This window comes from Aulostomus chinensis, chromosome 5 (genome assembly GCF_037954235.1).
Source record: "Aulostomus chinensis isolate RoL2024-O1b breed Wild chromosome 5, RoL_Achi_v1.0, whole genome shotgun sequence".
Lineage (NCBI taxonomy): Eukaryota > Metazoa > Chordata > Actinopteri > Syngnathiformes > Aulostomidae > Aulostomus > Aulostomus chinensis.
In genome coordinates this window covers 11,068,126-11,083,125 of record NC_141324.1, presented here as the reverse complement: position 1 = coordinate 11,083,125, position 15,000 = coordinate 11,068,126, and the positions used below count along the sequence as shown (strand labels likewise).

Genomic DNA, 15,000 nt, shown 5'->3' with positions numbered 1-15,000 from the left:
GCGAATGCCCACATCACCACAGGTGGGACTTCCAGTCTACAGTCAGCAACTCATGTCTCAACAGGTCCAACTTGGAAAACAAACTAAAAAAGAAATCTTCCATCATTATTACGGTATTCAGAGATCATCCCATCCCTGACCTGTCACTGGATGTCACATTCTTTTCCCTCAATGCGCTCTCCTCTCCTGAATCCTGCTGTAAGCGAGCTGATGTAGTGGTTCCCGCCTCATGTCCCAGCTGTTGTAGCAGGCTAGCTGAGGCCAGGCTACCTGTCTGTTGCTCCGGCTGTTGGTGGTCCACCTGGCTGACTGCTAGCGCTGGAGCTGGAGCTGGAGCTGGAGCTGGCTTCTGCTCCTGCTCCGATTGGCGGTGAACCTGACCAGCTGCTGCCATGGTGCCAGCCTCCTGCTGCTAGCTTTAGGTGAACCTGGCTAGCTGTTGGTGAACCTGGCTAGCTGTAGGTCAACCTGGCTAGCTGTGGGTGAACCTGGCAAGCTGTTGGTGAATCTAGCTAGCTGTAGGTGAACCTGGCTAGCTGTAGGTGAACCTGGCTAGCTGTTGGTGAACCTGGTTAGTTGTGGTGGTGCTAGCCTCCTGCCATGGTTTGGCTAGCTGTAGGTGAACCTGGCTAGCTGTAGGTGAACCTGGCTAACTGTGGCAGTGCTAGCCTCCTGCCATGGATTGGCTAGCTGTAGGGGAACCTGGCTAGCTATAGGTGAACCAGATGAACCTGGCTAGCTATAGGTGAACCTTGCTAGCTGAACCTTGCTAGCCTCCTGCTGCGGCTGATTTTGATCGTCAACATGGCCGCCGCAGCTGCCCTCGTCATGGCCTGTAGAGACATTTTTATATCGTTTTTTTTTTTTTTTTAATACGAGAGGTACCAGATCTGCCCAAATAAGTACCGGAAAACAAAGAGGCCAAAATTCAGAGGTGCTGGATCTTGTTCTGGCAGGATCTGGCTCATATAAACCCCTGCCTACGGTCAATTTAGAGTCTGGATTAACCTGGTCCCCTCTTGATGTCTTTGGACTGTGGGAGGAAGCTGGAGTACCAGAGAGAACCCACGCAGGAACAGGGAGAACATAGAGACTCACCCAGAAAGACCCCGTGCTGCAGCCGGGGCTCCACCCACAACCTTCTTGCTGGGGGCCACAGTGAGGACCACTGCTCCACCGGGCTGCCATTTTTTTTACATAATGAATTGAATGTGTGTGTGTGTGTGTGTGTGTGTGTGTGTGTGTGTGTGTGTCTGTGTGTGTGTCTGTGTGTCTGTGTGTGAGGGTGTTATGTTGGTTGACAATTCAAATTTATTGTGACTTCAAGACAATCATACAGAAGCTCGTAGTTCAGGGTTACTTCATGATGGCAGTCGGCAGAATGGCAACAAGCATCCGTCATCAGTGATGTCATCCTTGATCATCATGTGAACGATGGCTGATGGCCATTGATCTCTTTGAGTGTGTGTGTGTGTGTGTGTATGTGTGTGTGTGTGTGAGAGAGAGAGAGAGAGAGAGAGAGAGAGAGAGAGAGGGCACATTTGTCACTAGGGGCTGGATGCTGAAATTAAGCTCCAGCGAATTAGGAAATTTCCTGGCTGCCATGTGATCATGTGATGTCAGAGAGAGAGAGAGAGACAGAGAGAGAAAGAGAGAGAGAGAGAGGGAGGGTGCAATTTAGCCCCACAGCTGATCAGTGCAGAGCTCAGAGAGAGGCAGGAAGACCAGATATACTCTCACACACTCTCTCTCACACACACACACACAAACACACACACAAACACACACACACACACACACACACACACACAAACAGTCTTTCGTTCTCACATGTATAGACACTCACACACTGTGCATACATATACATGCACTTTGCACACATCAGTCCAGTCACACACTCAGGTCATGCTATTTTTTATTCCCGTGATAAGCTAACATTTTCGATTCTGAGGACTTTTCTGCCTCCTGGACAAGACAAAAAAGGAGACAATCAGAAGAAGGAGACCAAGCTCCAAAATCCAAGAAAGATAAAGACGGAATAAAAGAAACAGACGGAGCAGGAGAATGTCCTTCCTGTCTGGCTTGCCCTGGCAGCAGCCTGGCATGATTAATGGCAGCAGCAGCAGGTTTGGTCCACCTTCCAGTGGGCATCAACAACAGCAACCCAAACCTGATAATGCCCTTGATACCCCCAGCATCCCTGTGGTGCTGACCTCCTCTCCGCTGTCCCCATCCAGCCCGACCTCTGCCCAACACACTGACCACCACTGCCAAGGCCAGATGGCACCAGGGAGGAAGACAGCCACTGCCACCCAGGGGGGATCCAAAATAACTTTGACTGATGATGAAGAGCAATTAGAGCGATGCAGGACTGAGGGGGTAGCAATGCAGAAGATAGAGGACCAGGCCTCAATGGGGGGGAGGCAGAGAGAGAGAGGTGCAGGGGTTCCACATGGGAGTGCCGGAGAAAGCCCCAGCAGCCCCCTTTCCTCCCACTCTTCCTCTTCATTAACCTCCCCATCAGCTAGTAAATTATTTCTACAATCTAAACTGGACCCTAAGCCAGGGTTTGGACCACGACAAAACTGTTCCATGCAAAATCTGACCTGCGAAAAGATGGAAAGTAGAGATGGATTGTACATCCAGCAAGGCCAGGACGCTCTTCCTCCCCCAAAACAGGACCTGAGGCCTTGGGAGGGTAACACCTTGAACCCCTCCTTCACAGCAAGTGTAGAAAAAAAAGAGGACGGGAACAAATCTGTATGTTCGGACACATCTGAAAGCCTGAGGTCATATCCAGCAAAGGCAAGTCCTGATCCACAAGGTCCTGATGCTGCCACTGTGGCTGACCTGACCTCAGCTAACAGAATTACCGGTAAAGTCGGTGTTGGGCTGGGGGGTGCACGCGGCCTTGAAAACTCAGGGCATATTGACAAGGGGAGAGTTGGGTCATGTGCTCCAGCCACCAAAGGCATAGAACCTAAGGAAATGAGTCAGCTGTCCCAGCGAAGTGTGGTCCGACGAGCCATGTCTGACTGTTCTCACCTGTCTGTGCCTGTGATGCTGGCAGAAGTGTATCCCGGCAGCATGGGAGGCTCCACCCCCATCTCACCCAACTACTCTCTGATGGGAGCAGCCAGGGTGCCCTACCCACACGTGGTCATCCGACGCTCACTCACAGACACGGGAGGCGTGGAAGCTACAGCAGCCATGGCAGCTGTGATGCCGTCTCCTTTAATGACATCACTTGTATTGCCATCATCTCCACCCCCCAAAAGGCATCATGGGTACTGTGAGAGCAATGTTTTACTTCCTGTTCCTGCCCTTGCAGGCACATCCTTGAACTGCATCCAAGATAGTGAACTGAACAAACGGGGTAAGATTTTCTTTTTCTTTTTTTTTTGAACCGTAGGTAGGCTCCACCCCCCATTCACTTCAAAACTAGGAAACTGTTTTCAGGAAGTAAATAAACAAAATGTTTTCAACAAATAATGTTGTAAAATATCTGAACTCTATGTTTGATGTTTGGTTAAAGACACCATTTGAGACATAAAAACTGGGCTAATGAGACTGGAGCAGAAGAGATGGAACCAGCTCTGCTCCTGAGCTGGCAATTAAAACTGGTTTCCAGCACATCATGGTGAGACTCCACTGACCTCGTGGTAGAGACACTTCCACTTTGTAGGAATATTTAGCCTCCTTCATATTGAGCTAGCTTGGTATGCTAGCAATGATGCAAACTTTACTGCTGCTCTGTCCAGTGGCTAGCTTACTTGCATCAAGTAGACAAAAGATGTGCTCTCAGAAACAGGCCTGCTGAGGGCTGAACATGACACGTCTGCCTACAGACAAAATTGAGTCCATTTACAGCTTTGACACAACAAGTCACACAGTCAAATTTGGCCAAGAGTGACAACGTGCTCTTTTCTTAGTGACCCAACTGCTGTCACAGAAAAGTGCTGTGCAACTTCAGTACAATCCAAGTCCAAGTCACAAGTACGAGTCCCCGTCTCTGGTTATCAGACTCTGTTGCAACACTGTTGCTCCTTCTTGTGAATCATAAACCAAGTCAATGCAGTTTAGAAATTCCAGTCATTCATTACGAACCACATCAGACCAAAGAGCTGAAGTTGTTAACCTTGTTTTGTACTTGTGAAATATCAACTTGTGGTATATCTGTGGTTGTGCTTAAGGTGTTCTGGTCTTCTGAGTTCCCTCCTCTTTGTCTCTTTTGATAGGGTTTTGAAGGAGGTTGTTCCTCCCCTGATCAAGGGTCTCAGGACAGACCATGTTGTAGTAGGTACGACTGTAAATCTTCTCAAGGCAAATTCAGCTCTTTGATTTTGGGCTGTATGAATAAAATTTGATTGATTGATTGAGAGAATCTACCAGCCAGGGCTTCTATTTCTATAGAGCAGAATGCAGGAGTGTCACAGCTCAGGTCAGTTTCAAGAGGAATTGGCTCTGCCTTTATCTCATGCCATGAATATTGCCATGACACAGCTAAGCTGCTGCTCTTCCTCTGAGCAACACACTCCCGCTGGTTGTCACTTTGGTGGAAACACAATGCCTGCAGCATAGCAGCCGGGGGGTTGATTATTCACTTGCATCCCTTCAACCTTCGTAGGAACCTCCTCCACTACAGGCTCCTAACATCATTCACCAGCAGATATTCTGTTTGTCTTCATGGTTCTCCCTGCTTGCAGTTTTCAAGGTTTAAATTTCACTTACAACAGAACCTTGTTTCCAAACTAATAGTAGTCTGTAGTGTGACCATGATGCATTGCCAAACACAGTTTGTCAAGTTCTGCTAGTGTTAGATGGTAGTTCATCAAGTTAATGAATGTTAATAATAATAAACATATTTGTATAGCACCTTTCAAAAATCTATTTTACAAAGTGCTTTATAGACATAAAACATAATTCATTTCCACATTGCAGTAAGTCACAACAAAAAAACAAGATGAGACAACAAAACAAAAAAAAGCATGGGTTAAAGAGAACTTGGTTAAAAGCCAACCTCTACAAGTGTGTTTTTAAGGGAGTTTTAAAGGAGGACACTGAGGTAGCTCGTCTGATTGCTAGAGGAAGTGCATTCCACAGCTGTGGAGCCGTCACTGCAAATGTGATGAGCCGTATTCTGGGGACCGTGAGCAACAGCTGATCAACAGATCCTAGAGTGAGAGGAGGGTGTCAGTGATCTATGATGGGCAAGGTTATTCAGTGACTTAAAAACAAACAGTAGAGTTTTAAAAATCAGTTCTTAACACCACAGGTAACCAGTGCAAAGAAGCCAGAATAGGAGAAATGTGCTGATATTTCCATGTCCTTGTGAGAGCCCAATGAGGTGTTGAAAGGTGACTGTGTGGTTGTATGTGGAGGAGTCGACAGGTGGAAGGTTTATCTACACTGTACTTGGACATCATCGCCAACATCACAAACCCTTATTTTGACTTGTAAGTCAAATCTGACAATAGATGGCAAGGCAAGGCAAGGCAATTTTATTTGTATAGCCCGTTTTCACAAACAGTTTGTCTCAAAGGGCTTCACGTGGCATCATAACAACATCCTCTGCCCTCAGACCCTCACATCGACTGAGGAGAAACTCCATAGAAAACCCTTTTAACAGGGAAAAATCTGAGAAATCTCAGGGTGAGCAACAGAGGGGAGATCCCTCACCCAGGACGGACAGACGTGCAGTAGATGTTGTTACAGATAAGAAAACAGTTTACAATGCAAAATGTGGGAAACATAGAAATGTTAATAACAGTTGAAGAAGGAAGCTTCTGGAAGGGGAGGCAGGGAGAGCAAGCCAGCTTGATGGGGGATTGGATGGCAGACTGGTTCATGGGAGGGGAGGCAGGGAGAGCAAGCCAGCTTGATGGGGGACTGGATGGTAGACTGGTTCATGGGAGGGGAGCGCAGGCCGGTGTAACAGTAGGGAATAAGAGGGGGGGTGGGGGGTGATGCAGGTGGCGGTTGGAGCTCTGGTGGATCTGTGGAAACACAGAGAGACTGCGAGACACCAAGGCCAAACTGCAAAGTGCAACAAGTAATGGTAATGACAGTTCCAAAAATGTGCGGGGAGGAGAGGAGGAGAGAGGGGGAGAGGAGAGGAGAAGAGAGGAGAGGAGAGGAGAGGAGAGGAGAGGAGGGCTCCATGTAACCTGATGTGTCCCCCAGCAGTCTAAGCCTGTAGCAGCATAGCTATCAATGGTTCAGAGCTACCTGGACCAGTCCTAACTGAAGGCTCTGTCATAGAGGAAAGTCTTAAGCCTGGACTTAAACGTAGTTAAAGTGTCTGCCTCTCTGGCCCATGGAGAGATGCTGGTTCCATAGTAGAGGAGCCCGGTAACTAAAGGCTCTACCTCCCAGTCTGTTTTTAGAGATACTGGGAATCACTAAAATTCTGGGAGCGGAGTGCTCTGGTGGGACAGTAGGGACTGATGAGTTCTTTCAAATAGGATGGAGCTTCATCATTGAGAGCCTTATAAGTCAGTAGAAGGATTTTGAAGTCGATTCTAGATCCTACAGGAAGCCAGTGGAGAGAAGCTAAAGTGGGAGAGATGTGTTCTCTCTTCTTAACTCCCGTCAAAACCCTCGCTGCAGCGTTCTGGACCAGATGGAGACTCTTTAGAGAGTATTTAGGACATCCTGACAGGAGAGAGTTGCAGTAGTCCAGCCGAGAAGTGATAAATGCATGCACCAGTTTCTCAGCATCACTCTGGGAAAGGATGTTCCTAATCTTAGCGATACTTCGCAGATGGAAGAAGGCGGTCCTAGTCACATGCTTTATGTGGGAGCTGAAGGAAGGGTCCTGGTCAAAAATGACCCCAAGGTTCCTTGCAGTTGTACGCGGGGTCAAGGTGATGCCATCTAGAGCAGTGATCTGGTTAGAGAGGTGTCCCTGAGGGGTTTAGGTCCAAACATGATTACCTCAGTTTTATTTGAATTTGGCATCAAGAAGTTAGAAGACATCCAGGATTTAATGTCTTTCAGGCAGTCTTGCAGATGAGTAAACTGGCTTGTGTCGTCTGGCCCCATCGACAAGTAAAGTTGTGTGTCGTCCGCATAACAGTGGAAGTTGATCGAGTGCTTCCGTATTATGTCACCTAATGGGAGCATGTAAAGAGTGAAGAGAATCGGTCCTAATACTGAACCCTGTGGTACACCATATGTAACTCTGCTATACTCTGAATGGTCATTATTAACATTAACAAACTGAAACCTATCTGATAAGTAGGACTTGAACCATTTTAGGGCAGTTCCTTTAATCCCAATTTCATGGTCTAGTCTCTGTAGCAGGATGCTGTGGTCGATGGTGTCAAATGCAGCACTGAGGTCCAAAAGGACAAGTACAGAGACGAGACCTCTGTCTGAAGCTATGAGAAGATCAGTAGAGATTCTGACTAGTGCTGTTTCAGTGCTATGGTGTTCCCTGAATCCAGACTGGAAGGCTCCAAAGAGCTCGTTGCTGTGCAGATGTTCAAGTAGCTGCTCCAGGACAACCTTCTCAAGGATCTTGGAGATGTAGGGAGGTTGGATATAGGCCTATAGTTGGCTAACACATCTGGGTCAAGAGAAGGTTTTTTAAGTAAAGGGTTGATGACAGCCACCTTAAAGGCCTGTGGCACATAACCTGTGACTAAGGAAAGATTAATTTGATTAAAAATGGACGTGTTGACTACAGGGAAGGCATCCTTAAGGAGGCTTGTCGGGATGGAATCCAGCAGACAAGTGGCTGACTTGGAGGAAGTGACTGCAGAAGTTAATTCTGACAGGTCGATGGGGGAGAAGCTGTCCAAGTATGCATCAAGTCTGGGAGGTGCTTCTTTGGGGACTGAAGTCTGTCTTCCATTACTGGCAATCTTTGTTCTAATGTTCACAATCTTTTCAGTAAAGAAAGATAGGAAGTCATTACTGCTGAGAGTTGGGGGATGCATGGCTCAACAGCACTATGGTTCTTGGTGAGCCTGCCCACGGTGTTGAAGAGGAACCAGGGGTTGTTCTTATTCTTTTCTATAAGGGACGAGTAGTGAGTGCTTCTAGCATTACGGAGTTCTTTTTTATATATTAATAAACTCTCCTTCCAGGCTTGGCGGACTTCCTCGTGCTGGCTAGAATGTGTCTTCCTTTCCAGTTGTCTGGTCCTCTTTTTTAAGGCACGCAGCTCTGGGCTGCAGGGAACTATTCTTTTCTGGTTGATAACCTTCTTCTTCAGGGGAGCTACGGCTTCAAGTGTCCCAAGGAGTGCTGCTGCAGTGCTGTCCACAAGATAGTCTACCTGGGTGGGGGTGGAATCAGCATAACTGCCCATTATATTACTACAAGATGTGGCAGCAAGTTCTGCTGGAATAAGCTCCTTAAATCTAGAAACAGCAGTGTCAGATAGACATCTACTGAAGCGGGACTTTTTCCCAGGTAGGACATAATTTGTTAGGGTAAATTCAAATGTAATTAAGGAGTGATCAGACAAGACGGGGTTCTGAGGAAGAACTGTGATGCGGTCAGATTCTATTGCATAAGTGAGCACTAAATCAAGGATGTGTTTTAAAGTGTGAGTGGGTTTGTTTACCCTCTGACAGAAGCCAACAGAATCAAGAAGCGACTTAAACGCAGTGGCCAGACGATCATCATTGACGTCAACATGGATGTTAAAGTCACCCACTAGAATGACTTTGTCTGAGTTCAATGCCAAGTTAGACAGAAAGTCAGGGAATTCTTCTAAGAACTCAGAATAAGGTGCAGGAAGACGATACACCACAGCAAGTAAGAGTGGTTTCTCTGCTTTCCAGTCTGGGTGGGAAAAGCTGACAGTAAGGCTCTCAAATGAGTTAATGAACTGTTAGGTCGAGGATTAAGCACCAAATTGGACTGATAGATTGCAGCTACTCCTCCTCCTCTGCCAGTGGTGCGAGGTACATGGTAGTTAATGTAACCAGGAGGGGAAGATTCATTTAAACTAACATACTCATCTTGCTGCACCCAGGTTTCAGTAAGTGCGAATACACCAATCTGATAATTAGTAATTAAATCGTTCACTAGGAGAGACTTGGATGGGAGAAATCGAATATTAAGCAAACCACATTTAAAAGTTGTATTGGGTTGATTTGCTGGAGCAGTGGTTTTAATTTTAACTAAGTTGCTATAAATTACTCCTCCAGATTTGGGTGTAGGCTTATACAGCCTCGGGGCAGACACAGTTTCTATAGGCTGGGTGGGATAGATAGATAGCAGCCAACAGAGTATAAATCAGCCAGCTATGTGACAGGTTTGTTAAAGTTCATGTCAAAGCTGTAGAAAAATCTCTCCCACTGGCACATCCACTTCCTCGGGAACCAAATCAAGATTCAAGATGTTTCATTTCCACTCAGGTGCACAAGTAGACTTGTGTGAATTTCCTTGGCTGGGGGGGTCAGTTACACAATGAAGAAGAAAAACTAGACAAATAAGGATACGAATTATAAATATTTCTTTTTGTATTCAGCATAAATGTTTGGTGGTATAATTTCCATGCAATTGTTATTTTGAAAGGTTTAGAATAAACCTGCACCTCAGGAGGGTGGAACATGTTCTGAGATAGCTGATGGGTCCTTAATGAACCTCGGGGACCTCCTCAGGCAGGGTGTACAACTGCTGTGTGCTGGGCTCCAGCAGGCTTCCAGGCCATGCTTACCCCCCTCAACAACACCTTGAGGTCTATGCTGATGCTGATGCTCTCTTGTTGGAGAGGCAATTTTCAATGGTGCCCCACTAGAAGTCCCCACAGTTTTGGGGCCCCGTACCAAATGCCTCTTGTTGTCTGAGGCCCAGCTGGTGCTGTTGAGCTACTTTAACAACTGCCTATGTCAGAGCGTTGTAGATATATCTGAATGGATCAACTATTTATGCCACGGTTCCGTTGAAAATAACGGGTGTGTGAACTCCCTCTTGCTGTAATCCACAATGATCCTTTCTCCCTGTAATGACGAGTAAACTTTTGCTGCTATGCATTCTCGGGTGTGGAGGAAATAAAGGAGGGTGCTTAGGGCATGGCCCTGAGTCACTCCTATGCTGAGGGTGCACCTGTACACTCCACTTGTAGGTGGTTCATAAAAAGGTCTTGGATCAGTCACTCAGTGCTGTGTTCAGGCCAAGATGTATGAGCTTTGCAGACACTCCCCTATCGTTCTAGGTAGGGGAGTGCTGGTGGAGGGAGATGTCCTCAGGGGACCTGGCAGGGTGGTATGCAAATTGTCGAGGTTTTGATTTGTGGGAGCATTGAACCAGCCTCTCAGAGCAGTAGCTGGCTTTGAGACATCAGTCACTGAGAAGATGAAGGACATATGACAACTGATTACAACCTAATGGGGATGATGATGATGGGAGAGTGACACATAGAATATGTCTGTGAATACTGCAGCCTGCTGGTGGGGTCATGGCTTCAGGATGCAGCCGGGACTGAAGGGCTTCCGTGGTTTGAAATGTATGAACAAGCAATGAGGATTGGTTGCTGTGGTGGTGAGGGAGCAGCACTGGTCTGCAGTGGTGGTGGGGTGGCAAGTCAAGTCAAGTTAGTTTTATTTGTTTAGCACCAAATCCCAACCAAAGGTCTCTCCTGACTCTTTCCAAGTAGAGCAGGTCCAGCACCTCCCTCCTTCAATGAACCTCCACCCAACAATTCTCCATCAGAATCACATCGGGTCTGGAGTGGCCGCATTTCCAGGTTTTTGCTGTTCTCCTATATCCAAATGGCTCTCAAACAGGAAATCTTTCTGCTTCTCACAGCTTGGTGTTTACTTTGTGTTTACAAGACTGCCCCTCCATAATCACCAAACCCCCTCTGCAACCGTATGAACACAATTTTTACAAAGCCAGGGCATATGCTCTGCATAGGGCATATGTTCTGACCTGTCTGAACTTATCCACCAAAAACAGTGGAGGGCTAAGAACACCAAAAGACTTCTGACTAGCAGCTATACAGGTTGGCCAGAAATAAATGTACTCAGTCTACAAGACAAGCAAAAACAGGGTATTTCAAACAGCAGGTACGTAACAATGGTACAAATCCTAGAGAATTTTGGAAAACTATAAATGCATTTGAAAACAAAAACATATCCTTACATCTGTTTTCACAGATAAAAGTCCAAAATGTTGGACTACTTCAACCACACTTCTTCAGAGCTGGTAATACACCTCCTTCCACTGCATATATCACCACTTCTGCATCTGTATCTCCTCCACCTACCTCAAAACACCTCCTCTTCTCCTTTCAGCCTATGCATGATTCTGAGGTATTGGCAGAGCTGCTCAATTCTAGATACCCATAAATCTGCTGGACTGGATGGGTTAGACCCATTCTTTTTGAAAACTGGTGCCATGTCATTGCTTCCCCCATCTGTGGCTTGAGTAACCTATCTCTGCAAACTGGAGTGTTCCCACTGGACTAGAAATCTGCTGCTGTTATCCCAACTATTCAAAAGTCAGACAAGGCTGACCTGAACTATTACAGACTCATCTCCAGTTTGCCCTGCCTTGCCAAAGTGCTCAAAAAGCTAATCAACAAACAGCATGTAGACAATCTGGAGACTCACAAGACCTTCAATCTTTTCGAGTCTGGCTTTTGATCAGGCCAAAGTTGCATCTCTGCCACAGTGAAGGTTGTTAATTACATTATTTGTCATGAGCATCATTTGTGCTTTTGACAAGAAGGAATACTGTGCAGTTGTTTTTGTTTATTTTAGAACAGCTTTTGACTATGTTGATCACTTTTTCTTACTCGAAAGGCTAAGAAATATTTGTCGCCTGGTTCAGTAGCTACTGTTCTGGGCACACACTGTCAATTAGGATGGAGGGTCTTCTCTCAGCTCCACTACCTCTTCATGTGGGTGTCCCTCAAGGCTCCGCACTTGGTCCAGCACTATTCCATATTTGCATCAACAATATAACTCATGCTGTAGACAACTCCCACATCCATCTGTACGCTGATGATACCACTGTATACACATTTAGCTCCTCTCTCAACACCACATTGTCCACTCTCCAAATTGCATTTAACAACATTCAATATGCCTTCTCCATCTCCATTTATATCATTAGACAAGAAAAAACAAATGCATGAAATTCAATAGAAATCTTCCCCAGATCCAGTCCCTAACAACATCTTGTTCCTTCAACGGCTCCATAATTGAATTTGTCAACAGCCGTAAATATTAAGGTATCTGATTTGACCCCTCACTCTCATTTGAAACCCATAATAACATCCTGCTCTCCATAGTTAAAATTAGAATTGGTCTTCTTTATTGCAATAATCATCATTTACGTACTCTGCAAAATACCTTTTGGTCACAATGACATTCCTTCTGACTACTGATGATGGCGATATACTTCACAGATCTGCTTCCAAATTCCTCCTCCATAAACTGGACACTATCTCCCACATTGCCATCCGTTTTATCCCCAGCACCCCGATCATATCTTCGTTCACTACTCATCACCCTGGAACATCAGCCATTCATCCCCCAAGTCCGCACTATTCTTGGCCGTTGTTCATTTCAATTTTGTGCTGCTCACGATTGGAACCAATTACAACAAACACTACAACTCACCTCCTTCATTGCACTCTCATCTTTTAGGTTTGGTGAAGGCAGCAGTTGCTGACTGTTGCACATGCTTTTAGCCTATTTTATCTTTATGACGCTTATTGTTATGTTTTTGTTTTTATATTGACTCCTATGAATGTATCTCTTTTGTTCTCTGCTCTGTGCTGCCACTTGGCCAGGTCATCATTGTAAACAAAAATTGGTTCTCATTTGACTTGTCTGGTTAAATAAAGGAAAAATTTAAAAAAATTGAAGCTGCGAGCAGCATTGTTAGGGCCTGAGCTGCCACGCGGACTGCGGCCGCGTCATTGACGCCGGCCTGAATCCAATGTGTATTTGGCAAATCTGTAGGCCTTTTAGTTTATGAGTTAGAAGCCTGAGGTTTTGAATGGGTGTGTATGTGAAAATTGGCTCCAGGCTGTCTGTCCCAGCTGCCTCATGGGTGTTGGGGGGCTGGGACACTGTTTAGTGGGTGTTTGTAGTGTTTTTAGTGCTGCTGATGATACATGATAGGGTCATCACCTGAAGTAACTTCAGGTGATGACCCGAATAAAAAATAAACACACAAGAATTTCTTCTTAATGACCTTTAAATGATAGAGACCAGATCTGAAGAATGCAAGTTTAAGTAGAATTTATTTTCTTGTACAAGAAGGAGCATTTTACAATGCAACACACAAGTGAGGTTATAGAGAAAAGACTCCCTTTGGAGCACAAACAGTTGGGTTTATATACCTTACAACTGGACCTTTCTGCTTACTCCTGTTTATACAGACACATTCCACAGATATCCTCACATATCTTCCCAATCCTCTAAGTAATGGCCAGCTTGAGATCTTTATATCAAGGTGGCATCATCCAGACCCATCTCTAGACCCTTTATTCCTTTATGACCCCCCTTAACTTATGCAAACTGCAGGACAAATCAGAACCCCCCATCATAGCATGTGAAAAGAATTTTTGTAATAAAAACATCCTGCAACAGCAGCAGTGAATACCTTACTTTACCAGGCAGGAACATCGAGTAGATCCACTACTGCTTTGAAAGCTGCTGGGTGGAAAGAGAGCAGGAGAGCAGGACAGAGACAAAGACAGAGAATGGAGGAAGACAGAGAGACAGAAGGAAAGAGAGGGACAGAGATAAAGAGAGAGAATGGAGGAGAGACTGATGGACAGAGACAAAGACAGAGAATGGAGGAAGACAGAGAGACAGAAGGAAAGAGGGACAGAGATAAAGAGGGAGAGAAAGGAGGAGAGACTGATGGACAGAGACAAAGACAGAGAATGGAGGAAGACAGAGAGACAGAAGGAAAGAGATGGACAGAGATAAAGAGGGAGAGAAAGGAGGAGAGACTGATGGACAGACGGGGACGTGAGCAGGTGGAGCTACGGGTGGCAGCTGGAGCCTCTTCAGGTCTGGAGCCTCCTCCAGCAGCACCAGGATCTAGGATGAGGGGAGAAGAAGAGGAGTTAGTAACACGTATGAGGACAGGAGGAGGAGAGAGAAGCCCAGTGCATCATGGGAGATCCCAGCAGTCTGAGCCTATAGCAGCAGATCTAAGGGCCAGCCTAAGCAGTCCTGACTATAAGCCTGATCAACAAGGAGGTCTTAAGTCTGCTCTTAAACCTAGAGAGGGGGTCTGGGTCCTGGACTGAAACTGGGAGACGGTTCCACAGGAGGGTAGCCTGATAGCTGAAGGCTCTGGCTCCCATTCTACGGTTAGAACTCTAGGAACCAGCAGGAACCCTGCATCCTGGGAGTGAAGGGTTCTAGCTGGATCATAGGGGACTAGGACCTCTGTCAGGGATGAAGGCACAGGTGAAGTCAAGTCATGAGTGGGTGGAATGTTGATGAGAAGTACAAGCACTGGGTTTGAACACAGATCTGTGAGGTAACTGCTGCCCAGTGAAGATGTTGGTGAACAAATGAATAAAGTAAGAAAGTTCTCAGAGGAACCATCATTAACTGGTACCACCTGAGATGATCTAGTAAATATGACCTGAACCAGTTTAGTGTGGTTCCTTTAATACCAGTGACAGGTTCCAGTCTCTGTAGAAGGATATGGTGGTCAATGGTATCAAAGCTGCACTGAGATCTAATCAGACCAGCACAGAGACCAGTCCCTCACCTGGAACCAGTAGGAGGTCACTGGTACCTTTGACTAGTTCTGTTTCTGTGCTGGGATGAACCTGGAACCTGACTGGAAATCCTCTTGTCGCACTGGTCTGCAGTGATGGTGGAGATATAAATACAATAGATAATTGCATTTTATGCATATTATCATAAACCCTGCTCTTGTGACAATTGTAATGCTCATTTTTTTCTTGAGTGTGTATATTATATATAATATTTCATATTGAACTGGCAGCACAGTGGAGCAGTGGTTGTCACCGTGGCCCCCAGCAAGAAGGTTGTGGGT

General features: G+C 46.0%; 2 protein-coding genes across 11 annotated transcripts in view; both read left to right on the top strand.

Annotated features, from left to right (window-relative positions):
* The window catches only part of LOC147261177 (uncharacterized), a 164,700-nt gene that overhangs the window by 102,844 nt on the left and 46,856 nt on the right, over positions 1–15,000 (top strand). For 8 of the 10 annotated variants that reach the window (XM_086203108.1, XM_086203106.1, XM_086203110.1 and 5 more), the window contains one exon: positions 3,332–3,376. The exons of the other annotated variants lie outside the window; for them this stretch is intronic. In XM_086203108.1, coding sequence (XP_086059234.1) covers positions 3,332–3,376 — 45 coding nt within the window. The remainder of the gene's footprint in view (positions 1–3,331; positions 3,377–15,000) is intronic. 10 annotated transcript variants of the gene reach the window in all.
* On the top strand, positions 1,711–3,324 carry LOC147261178 (uncharacterized; the record flags this gene model as incomplete). Its single annotated transcript, XM_086204781.1, has 1 exon — positions 1,711–3,324. A coding segment is annotated over exon 1 (1,260 nt), but the record flags the coding sequence as incomplete, so codon positions are not given.